The 22658-nt window shown below is 44.3% G+C and overlaps 1 protein-coding gene across 9 annotated transcripts in view; it reads left to right on the top strand.

The window, feature by feature from the left end:
* Nucleotides 1–22658, top strand: part of ACTN1 (actinin alpha 1) — a 93281-nt gene that overhangs the window by 54532 nt on the left and 16091 nt on the right. For 6 of the 9 annotated variants that reach the window (XM_030042049.2, XM_030042031.2, XM_030042075.1 and 3 more), the window contains exons 4-11: nt 2613–2699; nt 3290–3377; nt 4331–4409; nt 10709–10790; nt 12418–12503; nt 19960–20052; nt 21193–21423; nt 21953–22100. In XM_030042049.2, the coding sequence (XP_029897909.1) occupies nt 2613–2699; nt 3290–3377; nt 4331–4409; nt 10709–10790; nt 12418–12503; nt 19960–20052; nt 21193–21423; nt 21953–22100 (894 nt within the window). Of the gene's footprint in view, nt 1–2612; nt 2700–3289; nt 3378–4330; nt 4410–10708; nt 10791–12417; nt 12544–13846; nt 13933–19959; nt 20053–21192; nt 21424–21952; nt 22101–22658 lie in introns of all 9 variants that reach the window. The other 3 variants (XM_030042056.2, XM_030042041.2, XM_030042082.1) reach the window with 2 other exon arrangements.

Genomic DNA, 22658 nt, shown 5'->3' with positions numbered 1-22658 from the left:
ATGGGTCACTCACTAATCTCACTGACATCAGTATCTGCTTGGTAGGTGGTGGGTTTTCTCTGTCTCAAGAAAAAGTAAAGTGATATGTAGAGATGAAGTGGTAGAAATATTCTGGGCTTCTTCCAGAGCAGCTTTGCTTTGGTGCACTGCTAAGGAAGAATCAGGCATGGGAGCAGGGAGCACACATCTTCCCTTTTAAATGAGTAATGCAATGAACAGGGCTGGGGAGAAGAGATGCTTTCCACCTTAACTCCACCAGCTAACTTTATAAAACTGGAATTTGAGAACATGACCAGAGCATAGTGCTGAGTTCTAATGCCATTAGCAACTTAACGCCATCTGGTTTTATGTAAGTATCTTGACCTTTATTTCCAATTAAAATCCATGGAACAGTAATATTAATTACCTGTTTCAGCTCACTGATTGATTTATTAGTGTTCATAAAGCATTTTCAACATTGAAGTATTGCCATCAGATTTTAATCTAGTCCATTAAAATAAGGAGCTCAATTTAGTTTCAGATCTTAAATATATCCTATGGTCCTCCTGCCAACTGCTGTGGTTTTTACAAGCATTGGGGTTTTTTGCTTTTTGAAAATCCCCACAAAGATCTATCCCATGAATAAAACAAACAAGCTGAAAACACAGATGCTTTCTTTTATATTTTAGCTGTAGTATCTCAGGTATTTGTAACAATAGTAAGCATTTTCCTTTAAGTTGATTGGGGTGCTTTATTGGAGGGCTAAAGAATGCAAAAAGTGCAGAACTGAATATACTTGCCATCACATGACATTTTTATACATCAGCCTAGCAGACAACCCCTGACCCCAAAATACCTATAAAAAATTCATTTGTGAGAAAACTGCCAAGAGACAAACATAGTTTTTTTTCATGCCAGCAACAGTAACTGTAGTTCTTTTGTACTGCAGTGAAAAGTTGTTGGCTATTTAATTCTCGGCAAACTGATGCCCCACCAAGATATCTGTGTGTATTCTTAAGTGCAGAAAGGAGTGGACACAGGGGTTTACTACAGTAGAACAAGGTGACGTGTCTTGTTTTCTATCTTTTAAACCTGTAAATCCCTAAGGCAGATGTATGTCAAAGCACAGTGGAGATTATCCTTCTGATTTACACTGGAAGTTGCACTACATGTATTGCTAAATCACAGTTTCTGAAACCATGTGTTTCAGGTGTATGCTACTTGTCTGCTGTTTTTTACTGTACTGAGGTTCACATTTTGAAAATTTTTCATGAGAGGAAAAACTTTTCTTAATGGCTTAAAAGGAAAATTTCAAATATTGTTACTTTTGTGACAGGATCCAGATAGGTGGCAGTTGCCTATACTGCAAATTTCCACTTGCCCCAGAGCATGATGTGTTCCTCCTGGGCAGCTTTGTGGAAGCAGTGGCACAGAGGAGTCTACAGCAGTACAAAAATGGTTTCTGGCAGCCTTGTTAGGACTTGAATTATTCTACATGCAAACAGTAGGTTAATTCTAACCCTTTTCTTCCTGGAAATACTCTCGTAACTTGTCAGTTGTTTGTGAAAGATCTTTCTCCCATGCAGGAACCTGCCAGAGAATGAGTAGGAGAAGGCAGCTCAGCTAGTTTCACTATCCAAAAAAGTGAAGGCTGTAAATTTTATAAAGTATATATATAGTCTGCGCAGAATTTTTGTAGATGCTGAGGATCAGCACTTGAGACCCAGCTGCTCACCATTTGGACTGTTTGGCACTAATCTATATGTGGCGGAAGCCTCTTTCTGGGCCAGTATCCCGCCCAGCACCTCCCCCCAGAACCTTGATCCTCCATCCTAAACAGATTATACCTCACACAAACAAGCAGTCGCTTTCTAAAAACTTCAGGTTGTTGACCCTTGCTGATATATATTCTGGAGTCCAATGAGCAATAAAGCACAATCTGCTTAACATCTTAGTTTATGTTATGGGCTGGTCAGCATGAGTCTTTGCTTCCTCTTCAAGCAGGATGCATTTACTTTGAGGAATGCTCTGTTGTGTCTTTTGGCAATTATATGACTGAAAGAAGTCCTATACAGGCAGTCTGGCATATTTAGGCTTGTTTGAAATTAAAATGTTGATGTTTCTTGGTTTTCTTGGTGACACAACAAAACCAGCTGTCAGAGCTTATCTGCATGGGAAGTATCACTGGTTTTTCTGATATAATTACGCTGGGGCAGTTATATAAGTGACTTGGAGTAGACATATCAGAGTAAGAGAGGAAGGCTTTTCTTTTTCCCAGTTTGGCTTATATGACTTCTAAGTGATTGGAATTAAACCTAAGAAGGTGTTTCTAGACCCCTGTGGGCAATTACACTGATCTGAATTGGTACATATTCCTGGTCTTTTGGATCATCAGTGTCTGTTTTATGCTCAGTATTATACTGGAAAAGAACCAGTCTGATTACAGGGTACTACTGGGCAAGACTGTGCTGTATCAGCAGAGCATCTGGGGAGGCAGGGAAGAACAGTTTTCAGCTGGAATTTCAGTTCTCCCATCTGCAAAAGGGAGTGCTCCCCAACGCTCCTGTTTTACTAGGATTTCCACTTGCAACTTGATGCCTTCTATGTCTTTTCTTTCTACCTTTTTTCCATAGAAATCGTGGATGGCAATGTTAAAATGACTCTTGGAATGATCTGGACCATCATCCTTCGTTTTGCCATTCAAGATATCTCAGTTGAAGGTAAATCTTAGTTCTTTCCAGCCACTGCTCAACAATGAACAACCAGGGTAACTAAATGGCTTTGCCACTTAAAAAGCCCAGAATGTGCTCTTAGGTGAGTCACTGGAAGATCCTAGGGAGCTACCCTTCCCAAGCTGCCCTGTCATCTCACTGACATTTCTGGCCAGGTTCAGGTATACTGAGAAGAGTTTTTCACATCCTCTTCTTGTAAGACATGTTAAGAGCAGCTCAAAACGATGGCTAAGCCTGAAAGCCAACTTTGATGTTGGAATCTATTGCATTTCTTGCAGGCTGATTCAGTGACTAGCACTGAAAATGGACGTATCTTTTACAAGTCCTACAAAATTCTCCTCTCTAATCCCAAAAAGCTATCTCCTTATTACAGAACCTCATTAAGAAAATATTAGTAACAAAAATATCCCAGTAGACTCTTCCAAACAAGGAATTTTCTGGCAAGTGAAATTAAATAAAGCACAATTCAGGGCAGTCTGTACCAAAGAGGAGTTGGTGATGTTTTGCTAGCATATGCTTCAGAAACTCCTGCTTTCTAAGAAAATAAGTTAATTGGGGTGTTTTCTTTCTTTCTCTAGAGACATCTGCTAAAGAAGGACTTTTGTTATGGTGTCAGAGGAAGACAGCCCCCTACAAAAATGTAAACATCCAGAACTTCCATATCAGGTGAGTTACAGGCAAGAACTTAGTTTTACAATCTGTGTTACTTTCATATGTCTCTTGGCATATTCAGAAATGTTCCTGACAGACCTACCAAGGCAATGCAGGTGCATGTTAGACTGTAACAGTGTAGTCTAGAGAGACACCTATGAAATTAAAGGCAGAGGTTATAAGAGGATCCAAGTACCTACATCCCAAATCCTCATTCTGGTTACAACTGCTGCTTTCGTAAAGTTCTTCAGAACATTAAGTCTTCTGAGAGCAGCATATGTGCCATGGGCTAAGCAAGACAGCTTTTGCTCTGTGAAAACTCAGAACACTGTAGGAGCCATGAAATTAGGCTGCACCAGAAGCTTTGTAGTATGGCAAAGCTGGGAAGGGGTGAGAGGTTTTCTTGCTCTGCTCTTAATGTTTCCAAATTGGCAGATGTTCCAGTGAAGATTCTGCATAATAGTGCTTTTTCCAGCACATCTTGAAGAGCTGTATGAACCATATAAACGTAAAGCACTTTTCTGAGAGCTTAAGTGCCATCCACGCTAGTCAGTACTATCATGGAGTTAGCTATGGGCATCTACCTTTTCCCTATGGAATGCACTTGTTTCTCCTTTAGGGCTTGTATCTACACCTTTTTTTAACCCTAGCTCTACACCTGTCCTTGCATGCTCCACAGGACATGCGCAGAGTTCAGCACAGAGAACTGGCAAAAAGGAGGTGGTGATGCAAAGGGCAAGTCCTAATCACAGTGGATTTTTGTAGGGATTGAAAGAAATCTTTATTGCAGTCTCATGCAGGTACAAGACATGTCTCCTTCCCAGCACTTACAGAAGCACTGTTAGCTAGAAACTAAACCAGAATTAGTCGCCCTGCTGTCTTGGTGCCTTCCCTCACGCTCATGCCTGTCACTGTGTCTCTCCCTGGCTGAGCACTGTTCATTGTGCTCTCTTATGTCTCTCTTGTAGTTGGAAGGACGGCCTTGGTTTCTGCGCTTTAATTCATAGACACCGTCCAGAGCTCATCGACTACGGGAAGCTACGAAAGGTACAACTCAATTTGTTTGTCAGACCAGATGCTTGGCTCCTTGGAAGTAAAGAGAGAGAAGAATTAGCCTGATAAACATAATTGGAGAACTTCAGCACAAGCTGGCAGTTGCAGGACTGGGGGGAAGGAAGGAGGGATGAATCAGTACATTCAGGTTTCTTAGTGAAGCGTGAACTTAATGAGCTTCCTGCTTGACTTTCCCTGCTTTCAGACTGCCTTATGAGAGACACACGTGCCCCAATCCCAGCTGATGAGCAAAAGCTGGCAAATTCAGTAACAACAAATGTGAGACTAGTTCTGTGCTAATGTCACAGACTAGCAAGTCAAATCAGACTTAACACTTGTGCAGAGAGTTGGACAGAAACCGGTTACCTGGTGTTCAAATGCAAAAGCTCATTGAGGCGTCTGTGTGCCCTCACTGGACACTTGTCACATGCTTGCAGCTTAGCACTGAACCATCTGCAGTACTGGGCTTCTCCTGGCATGTAGGTGTTGGGTGCCAGAAAAGCAATTGCCATAACACTCAATTTTACTTTAAAAATTGCCACTGGTAACATGATATCTAGCTGCTCCAAAGTTTGCTTCCTGTGTGTCTTGGAGACAAGATTGCTAAGTGGATGATGAGAATAGGCATTCAGTGGTTTGTGCTGCCAGCAAGTGTCTTCACCCAGCAGGGCAATGGAAGACCAAACTGGGTTCTCATCCTGCTGGCATTCCTGCAGTCTGCAGAGATCCAGTTTCACTATATCTGTGCACATGTGGAGTGAAATGTCACCAAGAGCATAATTCATGTGTCATTACTGGGGCTAATACACAAAACGTTTGACCATCTGATCTCATGGGCTGGGTGTTATAAAGTGCACGTGTGCTTGATGTTAGCTAGGGAAATAAACATAGAAGACCATCACTAATAGACCTGGGCTCTTGGATCACTGTGCAAATAGACAATTAGCTGCATCCTTGAAGCAATGAATTGTACGATGCCTGATCTGCTTTTCAGTAACCTTTTAGATCTTTACTGTCTTGCAGAGCAGTCAATTAAATTATCTGATCACTCTTAGTGTCTGGAGTCAGCACATGATGAATAAACAGTGGGGAGAGACTGTACCTGTTTACATAAACAGCAGCAATAAAAAAAGAAATTATTAGAGCTACATTTTCAGTGCCTGATCTTGGGAAAATAAAAGCAGCTAAGCAATGTGCGTCTGACAAACCCAACTGGGTAAATGCTACAGTGCTCTCTGTTATCAACAAAGCCCTAAGCCAAACCCAAGCGAAATGAGAGTGAGGGAAAGAAAGTTATTTGGTCATATTGCCTGCAGGCTTTTTAACATGAAAGAGAGGGTGATTGTTCTAGCCAAAATCAATGTAGATGGGAAGGGATTTGTCCTCCTTGGAGTAAGGTTAAAGGGAGCCAGCATCTCTTGTTCTCCACTTGCCTTTGATCCCATCCTTCACCAGGTTCCCTCTGCCCTCCTGCAGTCTTCTGACTCTTTCTGTATCCTTTTTATTGTTGTTCTGCCTCAATTACTCTAAAAGCATGAGATTAAATGCATGTTTGAGAACTCTACCAGAGCTGAAGTCTTGAGCAAATAGCTAGGAAGAACTTAGCTCAGAGCCTAGCCTTTAGTTCTGGCAGTTGATGTGTGCTGAAGGAAAGTTGCCTTTTTTATGCTAGATCTTTGAAACCCATTTGTAGAATGTATAAACATGGCACCTTCCTAAACACAGTATTTGCATGGACTATTTCTGTCACTTGTTTCCTCCTTTATCGCTTCTTTCTCCTCCCTTTGGCTCAATTCAACTGATTCTTGCCCTTCTCCTTGGAGCCTACATCCCCTCTCCCCTTTCCTTCAAAAACAAACCAACCAACCAACCCCAGCATTTTAAATCATCCCTGGACCTGCAGGTGACTTACCTTGCAGAGAAAGACATGAGAAAAGGCTGCTGAGAAGCAGCCATCACAGTGTATAGTAGATTAGACCTCCACTTCCAGGTCTCTTCCAACTCTAGGGAGTGATTAATGGCATCTCAGTTGTGTGTGCCTTTGGCGATGTTGTGTGTGTTTCCGTGTACACACACACACACACACACACACATGTATAAGATGGAGGGGTGAACATCAGTCCAAGCTGCCAGGATGTCTGCATTGTACCTCCTGTTTGGGCAGCATTCTTGTGCAGTTTTAGTGTTTTCTGCTCTTTCTCAGAGGCTGTGTCTATGCTACAGACCCTGTATTGGCAGTGTATGCTAGCAAAAGGTAACCAGTGTAGCTCCATGTCTTCTTCCCAAAAGCTAGCAACTTCCGTTGTCACCACCGTTTTGTACCAAGTTTATGTTCCTAGCTATTTTTCCTAGTCTAGCTATATCAGTGAAGCAAGCACAATTCTTTTCTGCCTACATGCACTGCCTAGCTGAAGTGATTTGTATAGTCCAGGCCCCAAAATAAAATGTGCAAGTCCACCCAGCTTGGTGTCTGATTCCCTGACACCACAGCTAGTTATTTGGTTAGATGGTTTCTATTCAGTGCAGGTCTGTCTGCTATTGTTCAGCTCACTGTAGATAAGATCTCAAGATTCAGCTCATGGTCTGCATGTGAGGGACATGCAGAAGATGAGGTTTCCCTTCCTCCTTTTACCCCTGGCTGTAGCTCAACTGTTAGCCACTTCTAAGATCTTTTTATCAAGTACAATGGCTGACTGATGGCTCCAGACACCCCCTCATATACTGCAATGCATATAGAAATGTGGTATGTCTACTGCCATGTTGGATGCATTTATTACAGATATCACTGAAAACATGAGTTTTGGATTTCTTTCCTAGTGTCTTCAACTCTGGCAGATATAGTAAGTGCTTGCTCTCTTGATTTTCCTCCCCTTCTATCTCCTTTCCTGATTGCTAGTTAATAGAAGATTTTTTTTATGTCACACTGTAATAATTGCCATGGCAACCTTATGTGCTGCAAGGACTTGGAAGTAGCTGGAGGAGGAGAGAAGAAGACTCCCTGTGTGAGTTAGGGTTGTGGTGAAAGAGGAGGAGCTGTGGTAGTCTTTAATCAGCAAAAGCAGAGAACATGCCAGGTGGGCATCTGTTTAGGGCAGGTTTGCTGTCTGCCACTGTTAAAACAAGGTAATTCCTCCATAGTAAAACTATAGCTTTCCTCATGGTTGGCCTAGCTAGAGCCTGGCAAGCCATTGCTCCTTTTCATGTCTCTGCCATTTCTGTGTTCACATAAGGAGAGTGGGAACTGAGGCACCTCTGCAGAACCTTGTCTGGGTCAGTGCTCTTCTGGGGTATGTGTTTCAGCTGTGGAAGGAATCAGGGGACAGGTGACTTGGCTTTTGTTTGCTCTGCTGCCTTTGGGTCCCTAAAGCATGGCTGCAGCTGTGGTGTTGCTGCGCTGTACTGCGAGGCTTGGAGCTGCCAGGCCAGTCTTTTCTAGTTTATCCGTTTTCATGGGAGTCAACTGATTTGAAATAATGATTAACTGGTGAACGATGGGATGAAACTGAAAGCAGTGGATTTTGGAGGAATTTCATAGGGCTCAAGACCCAGTTGCAGTCTTGGACAAGCCCCCAGGGAAACCCTGCCTCTTGCACAAAGAAGCATCACCTTTGTGATGAGCAGCTCCATTGTCCATGAGGGGTGAAGATTTTCCCACAGGGAACAGGGTCTTACTTGGATTTAGCTCTCTGCTCATCTTGGAGCTAGTCTTGGACTTAGGTATCTTGCTTTCAGTAGCCCTATCTTTAGCTTCATTCTCCAGGAGACTATGTGATCACACATCTGTCTTACGTACAAAGTAGAAGTCTGCTGGCTTCATCTAGGTGAGTCTCCAGTTTCCCGCATATTAAGACTTACAGCCCTTCCTTTGGGAGTGCCCAAGCCTAGTAAGTTTTCCCATCAGGAAACCTCTCCCAACTTCCAGCTTAAAATTTCTTTTTAACCTTTGGCAACATTGCTACTGGTGTTGTTACTTGGAAACTGATAGGAAAGCTATCTGCAGTGACTTTGCTCCTCCCTTTCCTCCAGGAGAGGCTGACAGATCTTCAGGCAGCTCCTTCAGATCGGTCTGTGCTAAGGAAGGGTCTGTGTTAATACTAAACACTCTATCAGGGCGTTAGCAATGCCATAGTGGTCATGGTCAGCATAGGCTGAAATTTGGTACACAGTGGTGGCATTTCTACAGAAGCAGAAAATGGCACATGGGCTAGCGGAAAACTGGCAAGGGAGCTGCCACTTGGCATTTCTCGATGCTCCTACACTTGAGTGAAAGAAAGGCTGTTACTTTTCCATCCTAAATGGAGCTAAGGCCCTGTCTACACATAGTGAACAAGGTATGTTATATACCAGCTAGTCTTACCTCCTCAAATAAGGCTTTTGGTTACACTTGGGTTCATAGAAGTTTCTCCACAGCAGGCACAGGAGACAAGTAGGTTGAAGTTGAAATGGTACCAGCCTCTAATTCCGTGGCATAGGGTGGTTCCATGTGACTGGAGGATAGTAAAAATCCCCTGCCTGCACTGCTGCTAAACTCTGAAGAAGTAGATATAGATATAGCTTATGTAGTCTCCATTGAAAGTGTATTATATGGGGATAAAGTACCGTTTGACACTGAGATGGGGGCCTGTTACCATGTTTGACAGCTGCTGGTTTCGTCACAGTGTGCCCATGCAACATTTCCTTGCTTAATATTGACTTGTCCCAGTGGGCTAAATAAGGATCACTGGTCGTGTCTGTTTTGATGGCCTCTGTGTGTGATTTACTTTGGTAGGTGAAACATTGCTGTCTACTGGAGACATTCACCCAAAGCAATATGATGCTGATATGGGATGCCAACCTAATACATGCATTAATTCCTAGGGCAATGCTGCAGAAAACTGCTTTTCAGAATAGCTCAGTTTCCTAGTTTCATGAAGACTGTAATCCGAGGGCTACATAATGACCAGTGCCATAAAGGAACTTTTCTGCATGCCCATACCCTGTCTGGCCCAAGCCTGCCTAGCTTCATCTTTCATGCTGGGTGTGTTCAAAGGAAACTGCCTGTTGATTAGAGTTCAGGCACAGCTTAATCTTCCAAGTCAATGCAATAAGCAAAGGCATGTGATCTCAAATAGAAAAGAAACAGAACATGGATGTCACTCTAGAAAGAAGGTGAATTATACTCCTTGTTTGCTAATTTTGAAGGTGGGTCTCAGCGTGAGTGGCGCAAATGACAATATGGAGAGTACCGCCCCATCCCTTCTGTCTCCCAAAAGACACTTAGCAAACAAGGTGACTAAACACTAGCAGTTTATGCACAATCTTTCCTCCAGCAGAAGCCACTTGTCTCAACAGTAGAAACTGGTAGTGCAAATGTCATTTGTCACCCATGAAGTGGATCAATCCTTCAGAATAACTAAGTATCATGGGTACACAGGAATATAGGGATCAAGCTTGTATGAGGGTCTCATACACTTTGGTTGATGTCTTGTTGTTGATCATTATGTTTGAATGCTGGAAACAATTTGCAGAGGTCTTTCATTTCCAGTGACATGTGTGTTTCATATTCTCTTGTGTGGCTCTTTAAAATCTAGTTACCTTTGTGATATGACTCATGATGATAAATCACATTTAACTTTGTTTAGGATTTGATTACTGTGTATTGATGTCTGTATCTGAAGTGCATCCTGCCACATCAGAAGTTTTATATATAGAGGAATAGAAATGTACTAAGGAAATGACAAGTCCTGTGCAGCACCTAGGAGGAAAAGCAATACTCAGACAAAATGGGTACTTTTATATATATTTATTTTGTAGAGATTTGTTAAAACATTTCTCTTCCTCCCACTCAACTGGTGTTCAACAAACTGTACACTAGCTAAGGACAGCACCCGTTGCAGATGTTGTTACTATTTTAGTATTGCTTAGATGTTCTAACAGATACACTGCTCTGCAGTTCTTTAAAATGGAAATTGCAAACCTAATACAAGCATGAGCTGTAAATGTGAGATATGGCCGTTTACTATCGGTATGATGTGAAGCTAATTTTACTTTAAACTAGGTTCAAGACAAAACGTATTATTCCTTCTTGTTGCAAGTGCATAGATTATATGTTAATTATCGTATCATGAGTCTCCAGGCTCTGCTTTCAAAAGGAAGCTAATTATTTCATCCTGCTACATGAGGATTCACACATAATTTTGTCTGGACAGCACAGTTACTTGAACCAAACCAAGCACAATAGCCCTGTTTTGAGAGAAATGCTGTATACCTTACTACAAGTTGATGCTGATGCTCTGGCTCTGTTTCTTTCCCAGGATGATCCTCTCACTAATCTAAACACAGCTTTTGATGTGGCTGAGAAATATCTGGATATTCCCAAGATGCTGGATGCAGAAGGTAAAGTAGAACACAGTGGCTTTTAACTTGCTTTTTCTCAAGAAATTTCCCACTTCTTCTAGGTGGACTTGTATTGTACAAGAATTCAGTAACCTCTGAATGCTCCCTCCGTCACCACATACTAAATGTGTAGGGAAAAAGTTACAGTGGAATAATGGATCACATGTTCTGCTTCCCTCTTCCTCCTGTGCCCCTCAGTCTTCTGAGTCTGGTGTGGAGATCTTAACCTGGGGTTGATACACTAGGCAGAGATGAGTAACACCTGGCTATGCCCACTGCTGACTGAAGTGTTCCCTTTCAAGAATCAGGCTTAATACTGAGTTAATGCATGGTGTAGGACTGTGTTCCTTTTGCTCCAGAATTTTTTTTCTGGGCTCTTTCTGGCAATCTTTCTTTTGGGGGCATGATATCAGTATTATAAACTGCTGCTTCTTGACTACTCAGAAGTGTTGGGCATGAAGATCCCTCACCAACTGGGTCTGGAGACGAAAGCAGAGATCCATGTTGTTCAGAGGTGCTTTTGCTACTGACCGTGACTGCTTCCCTGAGGCCACTGGGACAGCAAGGATTACTTTTCAGAGCCTTGTCAGGACCAGCTTGGCAATAGACTTAGAAGACTGTAACTCTGGAGTACAAATAACAGCCTGAAATAGTTCACTGGTTGTTGGCTGTTTGCCTGAAGCCAGCTGGTTTCAATGGTAGAAGCTGTATTTCAGGCTTGGTTTGGACAGGAGAAGCAGTTAAAGGCTTTTGTTAAATAAGGGAGTGAGAGGAACAGGGAGGAAAGGTGGGGATAGGGCAGCTGAACCCAGTGAACCTGTATTTGGGTAACTAGGATGTTCATATTCTTAAGTAGTATTTCCCATCCCCAGGGATGAGTCTTGCTTTCCCTGCATTCATCATGCTGAGGTCACAAAAAATCATGAGGTTTCTGGATTAGATTCAAGTGCTTCTTTCCATTCTGTAGGAAACAAAGGCACCTCCAAAATAAGCGGATCTAGCTTCTGATCTCAGCAAAGCTAGCAATGATAAAAGAGAGCCCCTTGCAGGACCTCCCGTTGCTCTTTCCTGATCACTCTCCTCCCTCATGGAGTGGAGCTAATGTGCATTCCTCCACACCATTAATTCTGATCTCTGGAGGTGTTGAGTTTCCCCTGAAACTAATGAAAGGGCCTTTTGAAATTCAAGCCATGATTGTGTTGAAGTGGAGGACAGGGGCATGGAAAGGAAGGGAGAAAGGATCTTTCCTGAAGAACTGCATGGAGGAATTGCAGTATAATACTTCTGTAAAAGCCATGTCAACCTGCTGCCAGTTTGGATTGATTCAACCCACCATTCACAGTAATGTTCTCAGGATGGGGAACTGCTGTGACACGAGACATGCTGACATATGGCTGCATTAGCCTGGCCGGACCCTGGAAGCAATTTTGTCATGAGGGAGGGGAACCAGGAGGGTGATCCTGGCTTCTGAGAGAGACACATCTTCTGGGGAATGCTGGGAAGCCCTGTGAAGTTGCTATGACAAGCATATACCCCAGCAGGCCTCCTGGACAGTTGTGGTTCTCCCTCTCCTTTGCTTTCCTTACATCAGTTGATTATGCTCTTAACGTGAGGTTTTTTTTGACAGACATTGTTGGAACTGCCCGTCCTGACGAGAAAGCCATCATGACCTATGTTTCTAGCTTCTACCACGCCTTCTCAGGAGCCCAGAAGGTATCGCAGGATCCCAAGCTCCCTCCACAGAGCACACCTGGTGCCGTTGCTAATGTCCAAACCTTTTTTTCTTTCTCTCTCTCCTCTCTAGCTACGGGCATCTTTATTATTATGCTCTTGGTAGAGTTGGCTGTTGGTTCAAAGTGGTGCCCCAGACAGAATACGTGGGGCCAGGGAGCCAGGAGTCCCATTTCCCTGTAGTCAGTGACACTTACATATACCAGCACCTTGGCACACACACAAATCCAAGGGAGTGGGGAGCTTTGCCTTCTCCATTTGCCTTCTGAACTGCTGCACTGACAGCTGAGGACCTACACCCCCCGTTCCTCGGAAATCTGAGCTAGGATGCTTGGTCTCACAAAGGTGGAGACCAATGCATAGATGCTCTGCTCAGCAGGACACTGCAGCCTGCCCCCACTGGAAACAATGCTGATACCTATTCACTTTTTCTTTTTTTTTCTTTTTCAAAGGTGGAGAAACAGAGCTGACTTAGTGGTTTTATGAAGGGTTCAATGAATACCCAAAGCTTTATCTTTTATGTTACGTATGCTGCAGGTTCCCGCACCCTTGCTTCAAGGTCTGAACCTGCTGCTTTCTCAAGTTGTGCCACAAACCCAGTCCCAGTTCACCTGGGGCTTAGAAAGCATGTCCAACAAGTACATCTGTGGTAATTTTGCAAACAGAGCATTGCTTATCATGACCGAGATGCCTGGTTTTGTTCATTTGTTTCTTTTTTTCCTCTTTTCTCACCCACCATGCTGGAAATCAGGCAGTTGAGTCCTTGCTGTGTCTGGCTTAGCCATTTTCCTGTTGGTAATGGAGTCACTCAAGGAAAACATTTTGTAGGTGAAACCTTGTAAATATCTCTCGCCAAAACCAAGCAGGCGCCTGTACTTCAGTGCCATAAGAACAGGCAGTGCATGTTGCAGCAGAGCAGATACTGTGTAGGAAGTGCACTGCGTAGGAAGGCTCTGATCTCTAGCTCCTCGGCGTACAGAAGGGCCTTGAGCACAGGGCGTTCAAACCTCCAAACAGCCTACTTGCATACTTGGGCAAGGCCCCCAGACCACAGCTGTGAAGGTGCAGAGCCCAGATCCTCAGCTCGGGATCACCCTGGATTGGGGGGTGAGAGGGAGGGGTGCCGCTTGGAGCCACAAGCCAACGCTGCTAGCCACCTTCTGATCCGAATTCCCAGCTCTCCGCATGGAAATCTGTTTGGCCTGTCCTGCAATGCATGATGGGAAGTTTTCTCCCCCTCTCTCACGCCACCCATGACTGTTTTGTTTTATTCTATGTGCTGCTTCTTACTTTATCCTTTCAACCTCTTTTCCTTCTCTGCACAGATATTATAGGCACGCTAAGGCCGGATGAGAAGGCCATAATGACCTATGTCTCATGTTACTACCACGCCTTCTCAGGGGCGCAGAAGGTGAGACTTTACTGCTAACACCCCTCTCCCCTCTCCCCGCCCTGCCCACCGCTCCTCTCCACCGAGGAATTCGACAGACCCCCGCCCGCCCCAGGGCATTTCCAGGGAAGCCCAATGCATCCAGCGATGCATTTGGATGTGCCATCTGTAGTCTTACTGGACAAGTGATGTAAATGTCCTTTCAGACAGACTCGAGCTGCTCCTTCCCTCCAGTTTCATACCCCAGCGGTGGAGACAGCATTTGGTAAAGCTGGCATTGAAAGATGAATGAATGTCTGCTCTGACAGAGTCAGTACCCTTTCAGTGACTAGTGGGCATCATCCTGGCCAGGTGGTGCGCCTCCAGAAATACCACAATCAAATCGGCCTACTCCAGGAAATCACAGCCTCCTCCCTGAGCTGCCATCCTGCCTTCCACACTCAGCCCCTGCTAGGTCAGTGGTCTTTTCCCAGGCTCAATCATCTGTGTGCTGGTTACATAGCACTTTTGTGCTCCAGCCACAAAGTCCATTCCTACCAGGACTTGAGCTTTCCCAAACTCACACACTTCTCCATTCCTTGCTTCTTCCTGGTTATTGTCGTCTGTTTCCCAAATCACCTATATGTTTTATTTCTCTTTCCTCTGCTTTGCCCATTTCCATAACTTCAGTCCTTCTTCCTCTGCTTCCTCTTTACTCCAGAGTCTTTTGGTCTGGCATCGGGACATTTGTCCTCAGAGGAACCATATAGTCACAGTTTGCCTTTGGGCAAACTTCCTCCAAAACAGCAATTTCCCTGCAATCCTTTGAGTAGAATAAAAACATCCATGCTTTCCTCCCATGCCATAGCCTGGCTGAGCTGCAGCCTTTCCACAAGATCACTGCTAATTTCAGATTGTAGGCTTTGGAACAATAAAATCCGAAGTTGAAGACTGCATTCTTCATGTTACGAACAGATGTAAAATCTCTGTTTCCTCCAGCCACAACTTCTTTCTCTCACTAGGCCTTTTCTCTTTGAGACACAGTCCATGTGTCGCCCAGCTTGAGGGCTAACTTGACTCCAGGAAGAGTCCATCTCTTTTGTACAAAGCAGTGCTGATGGTCGCAGCATTGATGCAGATACCATGCTGATGCTGGCTTTCAGAGGGCAAACGCAGGCAGTAGGTGCCAGGGAGCAGCTCTTTAGTTCAAGCTTTTTGTTCTCTGCCCTGTTTCATATAAACTATGTGATACTGTCTTGTTTCCAAGGAACTGGGAATATGTCCCACAGCAGTGCAGTAGACTTGCCCGTTTGGCGTAATTTGTGTAGTCATGACTTTTCCACTAGGATCCTGCTTTGTGAATGGTTCGAAACCCTTAAGACCAGGCTGCAAACTCCAGCCAGCTGATACTTGCCCAGGAAGACTGTAGTCTCAGAACTTATGCCAGCCCTGTGATAAGGCCTGCTGTTTGCCAAGTGCCCCTGAGGGTCAGCTCCAAGCTTTCTGCTTAACTTGAAGAACTCCTGACTGAGGAAACTGCAAACCACAATATGAGGAGGGTTGTGGCCTGCTGCAGGAGCAGCTGTGCCCCTCACCAATGTCTTCCTCTTCCCTCCGTACCCATTCCACGATGTGGAAACCTGCTCAGCAGGTCCCATGCTCTCATCAGCAGTTTAGGTGGATGCTAGGTCTCCTGGGATAACTGAAAACAACCTTTTACTGCCTCAGGACCTGAACCAAGTAGCTGGGGCAAGAACTAGAGATGGAGCTTCTTAGTTATTAAAGCTTCAATCCTGTGTAGTCTAACTGGCTTACAGGGAAGATTGAAGATTTAATTTTTTAGCAGTCCTGATGGGCCAGCAACTCAACTGTGCCCTGGCAGAAGGGGCACAGCTCCTTTTTGGAGCTACCCTAGCTGTGCATTAGCCAGCTGCTGAGTGACGGAGATTCAAAACCCTGGGCAAATGCAAAGTGATTACTGAGTACAAGCCCCAGCCCAGACTGTAATGTGTTACCACCTCGTGCATGGTTAGGTGACTTACTGTGATATCACTCCATTTTTCATTCAGATTTTTCATTACTGCCACCAGTCCTGAAGGGGAAGTCCCATGAGCCGCTTTCTGCTTCTTTCACTCTCTTATACTGAGCCTTTGAAGGTACAGGGTCCCCAGCCTGACGTGTGTGTAGATGGCTGCTTTTTCTTTATGCCATTTTATATATATATATATTTGTAGGTATACTTGCTTTGGTTGGTTTGCTTGTTTCCTAACTGCTTCTGACTTTCACACTAAATGCATGCAACTACTGGTTGGCTTGATATTTTGTAAACTTAATTTCTGAGGTGAAAATTTCTAACTAACATTTTACCATTTTATTACGAGATTGTGTTTAGAATACAGTGTTCTGGAGTGGTCCTCTGAGGCCAGAGGACGGCAACAGGAAGGCATCTTCCCTGCGTAGCACACTGTGGGAGTGCCTTCCTTTATGATCCTTCTCAGCAAAGAGACCTGGATCCATGAACTAGAGAGACAGCTAACTCCACTTCCATCCTAGGCAGTCCAGGTCAGGGTTGAGAAGTACAGAAAAGACAAAAGGCAGGGAAATTACTGCTACTTTGGCTATTCACATTTCCATTTTGAGTCCACCAAACATCACATGCATATCACACAGCAGTGTGGTATCAAGCAGAATGCCCTGGGCTTGCCCTCCCCACAGTCTCTGAGTGCAAGTAGTATTAATGTGTCAGCACGATGCTTCAGTGAAGCTGATCAGCTTACACAGGTTCTCTGAGAATACAGGTATGCAGCTTCCAGACCCCAGGATGGTGCATTTTCTCAGTGGTGCTCCATGCCTTGTGAGCATCCTGGCTTGTTTGGAGCTAGTGTGAGCATCCTAAATGCATCATTGCTTTTAGCAGTGTGGGGAAGTCAAAATTACTTTTTTCACTCCGCTAACGAAGGTGTAGGGGGAGCTGCCTTGGCGTCATATAAATATCTTAGTGTGCCACTCTTCCTTTACCTGAAAGTGTTTCACTGAGGTTGCCATCACCACAGATCAGCTCATTAGCAGCAGCGTGGGAGGTATTTGTGGAGGTTACCTGAAAGCACTGGGATCCTTTTGTCCTGCCTTGCTCAGAGCAAGTCAGTGTAACGCATTGCTCATGACATTAATGATGATAGTGGCCACAGAGCCTTTCCTGCTGCTGCATAGAGCAGCAGCATAGAGCAGTCTGGAGTAGGCAAGAACCATTGAGAAGCAAGTACTGGTAGTACTTGGGGGAGAGAAAGCCTCTACACTTCAGCCGTTAGGATAATACAAATAATGTCGTAATTGCTGACATTCAGAGGGCTTTTGTGTTTGGGCAGATGTTCAACACGTATATATACACACACACACACACACATTTAAAAACTTGGGCAGCTGGAGGAAATCTATTGTCGGGTACATGTAAATATGCCTCTGTGAAATGGGGTCCCTCCTGCACAGCTGGCTGCTGCTGCAGTGAGCTCCTGGGGTATAAAAAGAAGAAAGTTAAGAGTGTGCAGGGAGCTCCTCTCCTGGGGTGATTGAGAGAAACATTTGGCACAGCGATTCCCTGCAGTCACTAGGCACATCATGGTAGGGCTCTGGCAATGTCTTTTTGACACACTATTTGGTTCCATGTTGTCATGGTTTAACCCCAGCCAGCAGCTAAGCACGACGCAGCCGCTCGCTTACTTCCCCCCCACCCAGTGGGATGGGGGAGAGAATCAGGGGAAAAAAAAAAAGTAAGACTCGTGGGTTGAGATAAGAACAGTTTAATAGGACAGAAAGGAAGAAAAGAATAATGATAATAATAATAATAAAATGACAATAATAATAAAAGAATTGGAATAAACAAAACAAGTGATGCACAATGCAATTGCTCACCACTCGCCGACCGATGCCCAATTACTTCCCAAGCAGCAATCTGCCCCCCTCCCCCAGCCCAACTCCCCCCAGTTTATATACTGGGCATGACGACACATGGTGTGGAATATTCCTTTAGCCAGTCTGGGTCAACTGCCCTGGCTGTGTCCCCTCCCAAATTGTTGTGCTCCTCCAGCCTTCTTGCTGGCTGGGCATGAGAAGCTGAAAAATCCTTGACTTGGTATAAACACTACTTGGCAACAACTGAAAAACATCAGTGTGTTATCAACATTATTCTCATACTAAATCCAAAACATAACACTATACCAGCTACTAGAAAGATTATTAACTCTATCCCAGCCAAACCCAGGACATATGTCTATAAAGTTTTCTCTGGATACCAAAACCCACTCCATTAAAGTACAAACTTTAGTTAAAAACAGATCAAAATACAAACTTTCTTAAATGTAACCATCATTTGCACTTTTTGCAGATTTTTTTTTTAAAGTGAAATTGCTCTTTCTCCTGTACAGGTCCCTCTGATATGTTTTAAATTGGTTAATATCTGTGTATCTGCTAGCTGGCCCACTTTAGTGAACGGACAGATGACTGAATATATGTTTTTACAGCTTCTTACAAATGAATAAGATTGCCAGACCCCCTGGGACCTTAGCAATCTATACATCTCTGTATAGCCTATGACTTTATTGCTATTCTTGCTGCCTCGCATCAGCTGCAAAAAATAGAGGATTTTTCTCAAATGGCCTTGGAGATTGAATAAATATATAATAAAAGGCCTTTTAAAAATAGAAAAAGGTTGAAGCTTGCCAGCTATAAGCTCAGCAAAACTTCTTTTGGCATCAGTCCCACACAAAGTTTTAAGGCAGGACACAGCATTTGCAATTGGTCTGTTGTGGTGTTGGCATGTACACTCTCCTCTTCATCTCCACTTAGCCTCTGTAAGGAGGACTACTCCATAGGGGCCCTGTGGGTAGCTGTAGGACCTTCCCCAGTGTTTTCTCTGGATATCAAAACCCACCCCATTAAAGTACAAACTTTAATTAAAAACAGATCATCAGGGCAATAGCTGTACTGTGGTAAGAGGGTGCTGAGCAATCCCCTGACACCCCTCACAGGGGCATATCCTCCAGGTCTTTGTGGCATGGCACCCACCATGATAATGATAAAAGGAGGTGATATCCACAGGTACATGCTGTGCAAGGATCAGCCTGTTGTATGTTCCCCATGCCAAACACATGCATGGCACTCCAGGGCAGACTGACTGCTCCTGAGTTCATAGCTGGGATTTTTCTGATCCTTACTTTGTTCCAAATTCATGTTTTAACATGTTCAACTCCCTGCAGAGAACAAGGTTTTGGTCCCACAATGGAAAAAAACAACCTAAATAGTAATAACAGGCTCTTTTTTGGTGAGACTTGTTTTGGGAGAGTAAGCAGAAAGATTACCCGGAAAGGAGAAAAAAAAAATCCTCAGCTGGATCATGAGACCCTGAATACATGCTAGTTGTCATGTGGCAAGATGCTGGAGGAGGTGGCCCTGTAATGAGTGCCAGAAATACAGGGAAAGCTTGAAGACAGCTCTGCTGGACAGAATTTAAGGTTAAGAAGAGTATCTACCACTTTATCTTCCAAACAAAATTAGGAATTTTACAAAGCCCAGTCTATGGATTAACTCTGTTTAGGTAGTCCTTTCCTGGCGTAAAAGCATGTAGAGAGTCTCATCAGCTCGACACCACTCAGTTACTGGTGTTGCAGCTCTGAATGCTGGTGAGGGCAGTGGAGGTGGTGGCAGAAACCCCCTGTTTTTGTAAAGAGGCGGCCAGGGGCCCTCTGGTAGGAAGCAAACAACAGGGCCCTCTCATAGAATCAGCTTCAGAAAAGTCATAGAAATGTGGTTGTCTCACCACACATAGGGTGGGATCAGTAGAGCTGAGAATCTCTGAAGGAATTTATTCACCTGAAAAGGGAAAAATAAATTATTATAGAAGGTCAGATGGAAAGCAAAGAGGTCAGGACAGCTGTTTTGAAGTGCAGACAGGTTGCTAGAGCCAAGGGTAGGAGACTTTACCTGCAGGTATGTAGCAGGAAGCTAAGCTGCAAGCTTTGGTTTATGTTTTTTATTCACACTTTTCCCTTCTTCTGTTTTTCTTCTCTTTGTCAGGCGGAGACAGCAGCAAATCGTATCTGCAAGGTGCTGGCAGTCAACCAAGAAAACGAACAGCTCATGGAAGACTATGAAAAACTGGCCAGTGATGTAGGTGTCCATGGTGCTGTTGGTTTCTGGGTGGTGGAAAGGAATTGCGTTTAACGCTGATAACTAATCTTGGGGAATGCTATTGGCCCATGTTTTCCTGGAAAATCCTTTTTTTTCCCCCTTCTAGCTTGAGAAAAATTAAAGATTGAACTTACCTTAAAGGAAAGAGCAATCTGCTTTAAAACAGAAAGCTTCCATAGAGCAGCTTTGAGTTTATCAGTTTAATAAGAGCAGCCGCAGAAATGCTAAAATTAAAGGAAGAATCAAGCTGGTCTAAGTTGCATTCCTCAGGACTATACAATTTTGTAACATCTTTCATACAAATTGTATGCTGATATACTGCAGAAGTCATGAATTGGATCGGAGAGAATGGAAGTTAGAGATAATTGAGGAAAGAAATATGTGTTTGCTGATAGTTGGAAAGAATCTGTGTAAGATACAGTCTGGAGGCTGCTTTGGTTAACTGAGAAGGCTGACAGACTGACAGCTGTGAAACTACAGAAGTGACCAAATGTGGACTGGACTGTGTTTGTGGAAGATAAGTAGGGAGGGGAAGATGGAGAACAGAAGAGCAAACATAGCCCATGAGCCTGGTTTCAGCCTGGTCTGAAAAGCATAGGACACTACTCCACTCACAGTATAGACTGCCTATTGCACTAGCATTTTGCTGGCTCCCCAGATAGGTTTGCTAAAGAGGGCTTTTCAAAGAGCAACACTGATTTCAAGGAAGCTAGAGTGGGAAAAGTGTAACTGGAGGCAAGAACTTGATTTCTCCTGTCAGACCCTTCTGGAGATAATATGATTTACAGCATCCTTTAGTTATGTAACAGTCCAGCAAAACTCTAAGGCTTTAGTGTAATCTGAGGACACAGTTTGGTCCTGATTGTGCGAAACCTATGGCTTAAGCACGTTGGAGTGGCAGTACTGCAACAAGCGGTACTACTTAGCGTGGTAGGGAATGGGCTGCTCATTAAAAAAAAATACATCTAAAAAAGCTGGCAAACTTTTCTTTACAAGCCCTGCTGGTGGCAGAATCTTTCTGACAGCAAACATAAAAGTAAACTATCCCTAACGAGTTCAGAGCAACACCTGTAGTTTTGACACAATTTTCAGTTCGAGGCTTGTCATTGCTCTTTCCAGCTGCTGGAGTGGATCCGTCGCACCATCCCCTGGCTGGAGAACCGGGCCCCAGAGAACACCATGCAAGCCATGCAGCAGAAACTGGAGGACTTCCGGGACTACCGCCGCCTGCACAAGCCCCCCAAGGTCCAAGAGAAGTGCCAACTTGAGATCAATTTCAACACCTTGCAGACCAAGCTGCGGCTCAGCAACAGGCCAGCCTTCATGCCTTCAGAAGGGAAAATGGTCTCGGTGAGTGGGGCTAACTGCTCGTATATACCCCAACCATGCCTAAAAAATGGGACTCCTTTTGTGCCCATGGGTGGGCAGAGCATACCCCACCTTCAGAGTGAGCTATTCTGTGGCAGGAACCCTACCGAATACAGTTCAGTGAGGCTATAATAAGAGGGGGTCAAGCGATCATTGCTTCTCTGTATCTAAACCAGACTGAGGCTCTTCACAAGTTGCATGTCTTTTATGAGGAGATGTCTAGGTGCCTCTTATTTTTTCTAATTGAAAAATGGTTTTGTTGAAGTTTCATGTCGGAAGTGTTTCGAGAGGTACTCTCGTGCAGACAGGTATATCCTGACACTGCTAGTCCTGCTTATCTTAAGTCTGGCACGTTGTCTTCCTGACCTGTTTGCACAACACTATGAGATTAAAAGCCTACATGCATTCCCTCCAACCAGTTGGAGCCATATAGCTCATGGAGACTAATGCTGATGTACATCTTCCCCCCTATCTTCTAAAATGCCTTTTCTTCTTGTGCTTCTGTCTCTAGGATATAAACAATGCCTGGGGTGGCCTAGAGCAGGCTGAGAAGGGCTATGAGGAGTGGTTGTTGAATGAGATCCGGAGGCTAGAGAGGCTGGATCACCTGGCAGAGAAGTTCCGGCAGAAGGCATCCATTCATGAGTCCTGGACAGATGGTAATGCCAACCTACCTGCTTCCTATTGCCTGACATAGTGCTGTCTGTTATGTAGGGAGGAAGCGATGGATCATGCATCGGTGCTTCCATGAGATTTTCCTCTCAAGAATGCTACGTTCATTTCTTACTTTATTAGAAAACAATGTATGAAAATCAGCTTGATCTGTGTTCTGCTACATAACGCGGCCACATTGGCATTCCCTAACTGTTGCAAAGTGAGAACTTTGGATAGAAAAGAGCTACAGAGCAGAGGAAAAGTTACCGTACAGTAAATGCTACAGCTGGCATTTACAGGACCAGCATAGCCCAGTTTGCATACACTGAGACTAGTCCAGTATAAACTGACAGCACTGGCTTGAGCTCCACTATGTGCCCTTCACTGTTGCTAATGGCAAACTCACGCTCTGTGGTTTGAAAGTGAGGATTGTGCATCTCTAGGCCAGCACACCTGAGGGCAAGCCTCGAGCAGGGTGTCTGGAGTGGGGCAGATGCCCTTTTGAGGGCCTCCGGGGTGGGGAGATGGCTTTGGGGGCATTGGGTCCTGCCCTTCATTCTCCT

The sequence above is a fragment of the Aquila chrysaetos genome, chromosome 2 (assembly GCF_900496995.4).
Source record: "Aquila chrysaetos chrysaetos chromosome 2, bAquChr1.4, whole genome shotgun sequence".
In the NCBI taxonomy this organism is placed as follows: domain Eukaryota; kingdom Metazoa; phylum Chordata; class Aves; order Accipitriformes; family Accipitridae; genus Aquila; species Aquila chrysaetos.
This window is presented reverse-complemented; position numbering and strand designations above follow the sequence as displayed.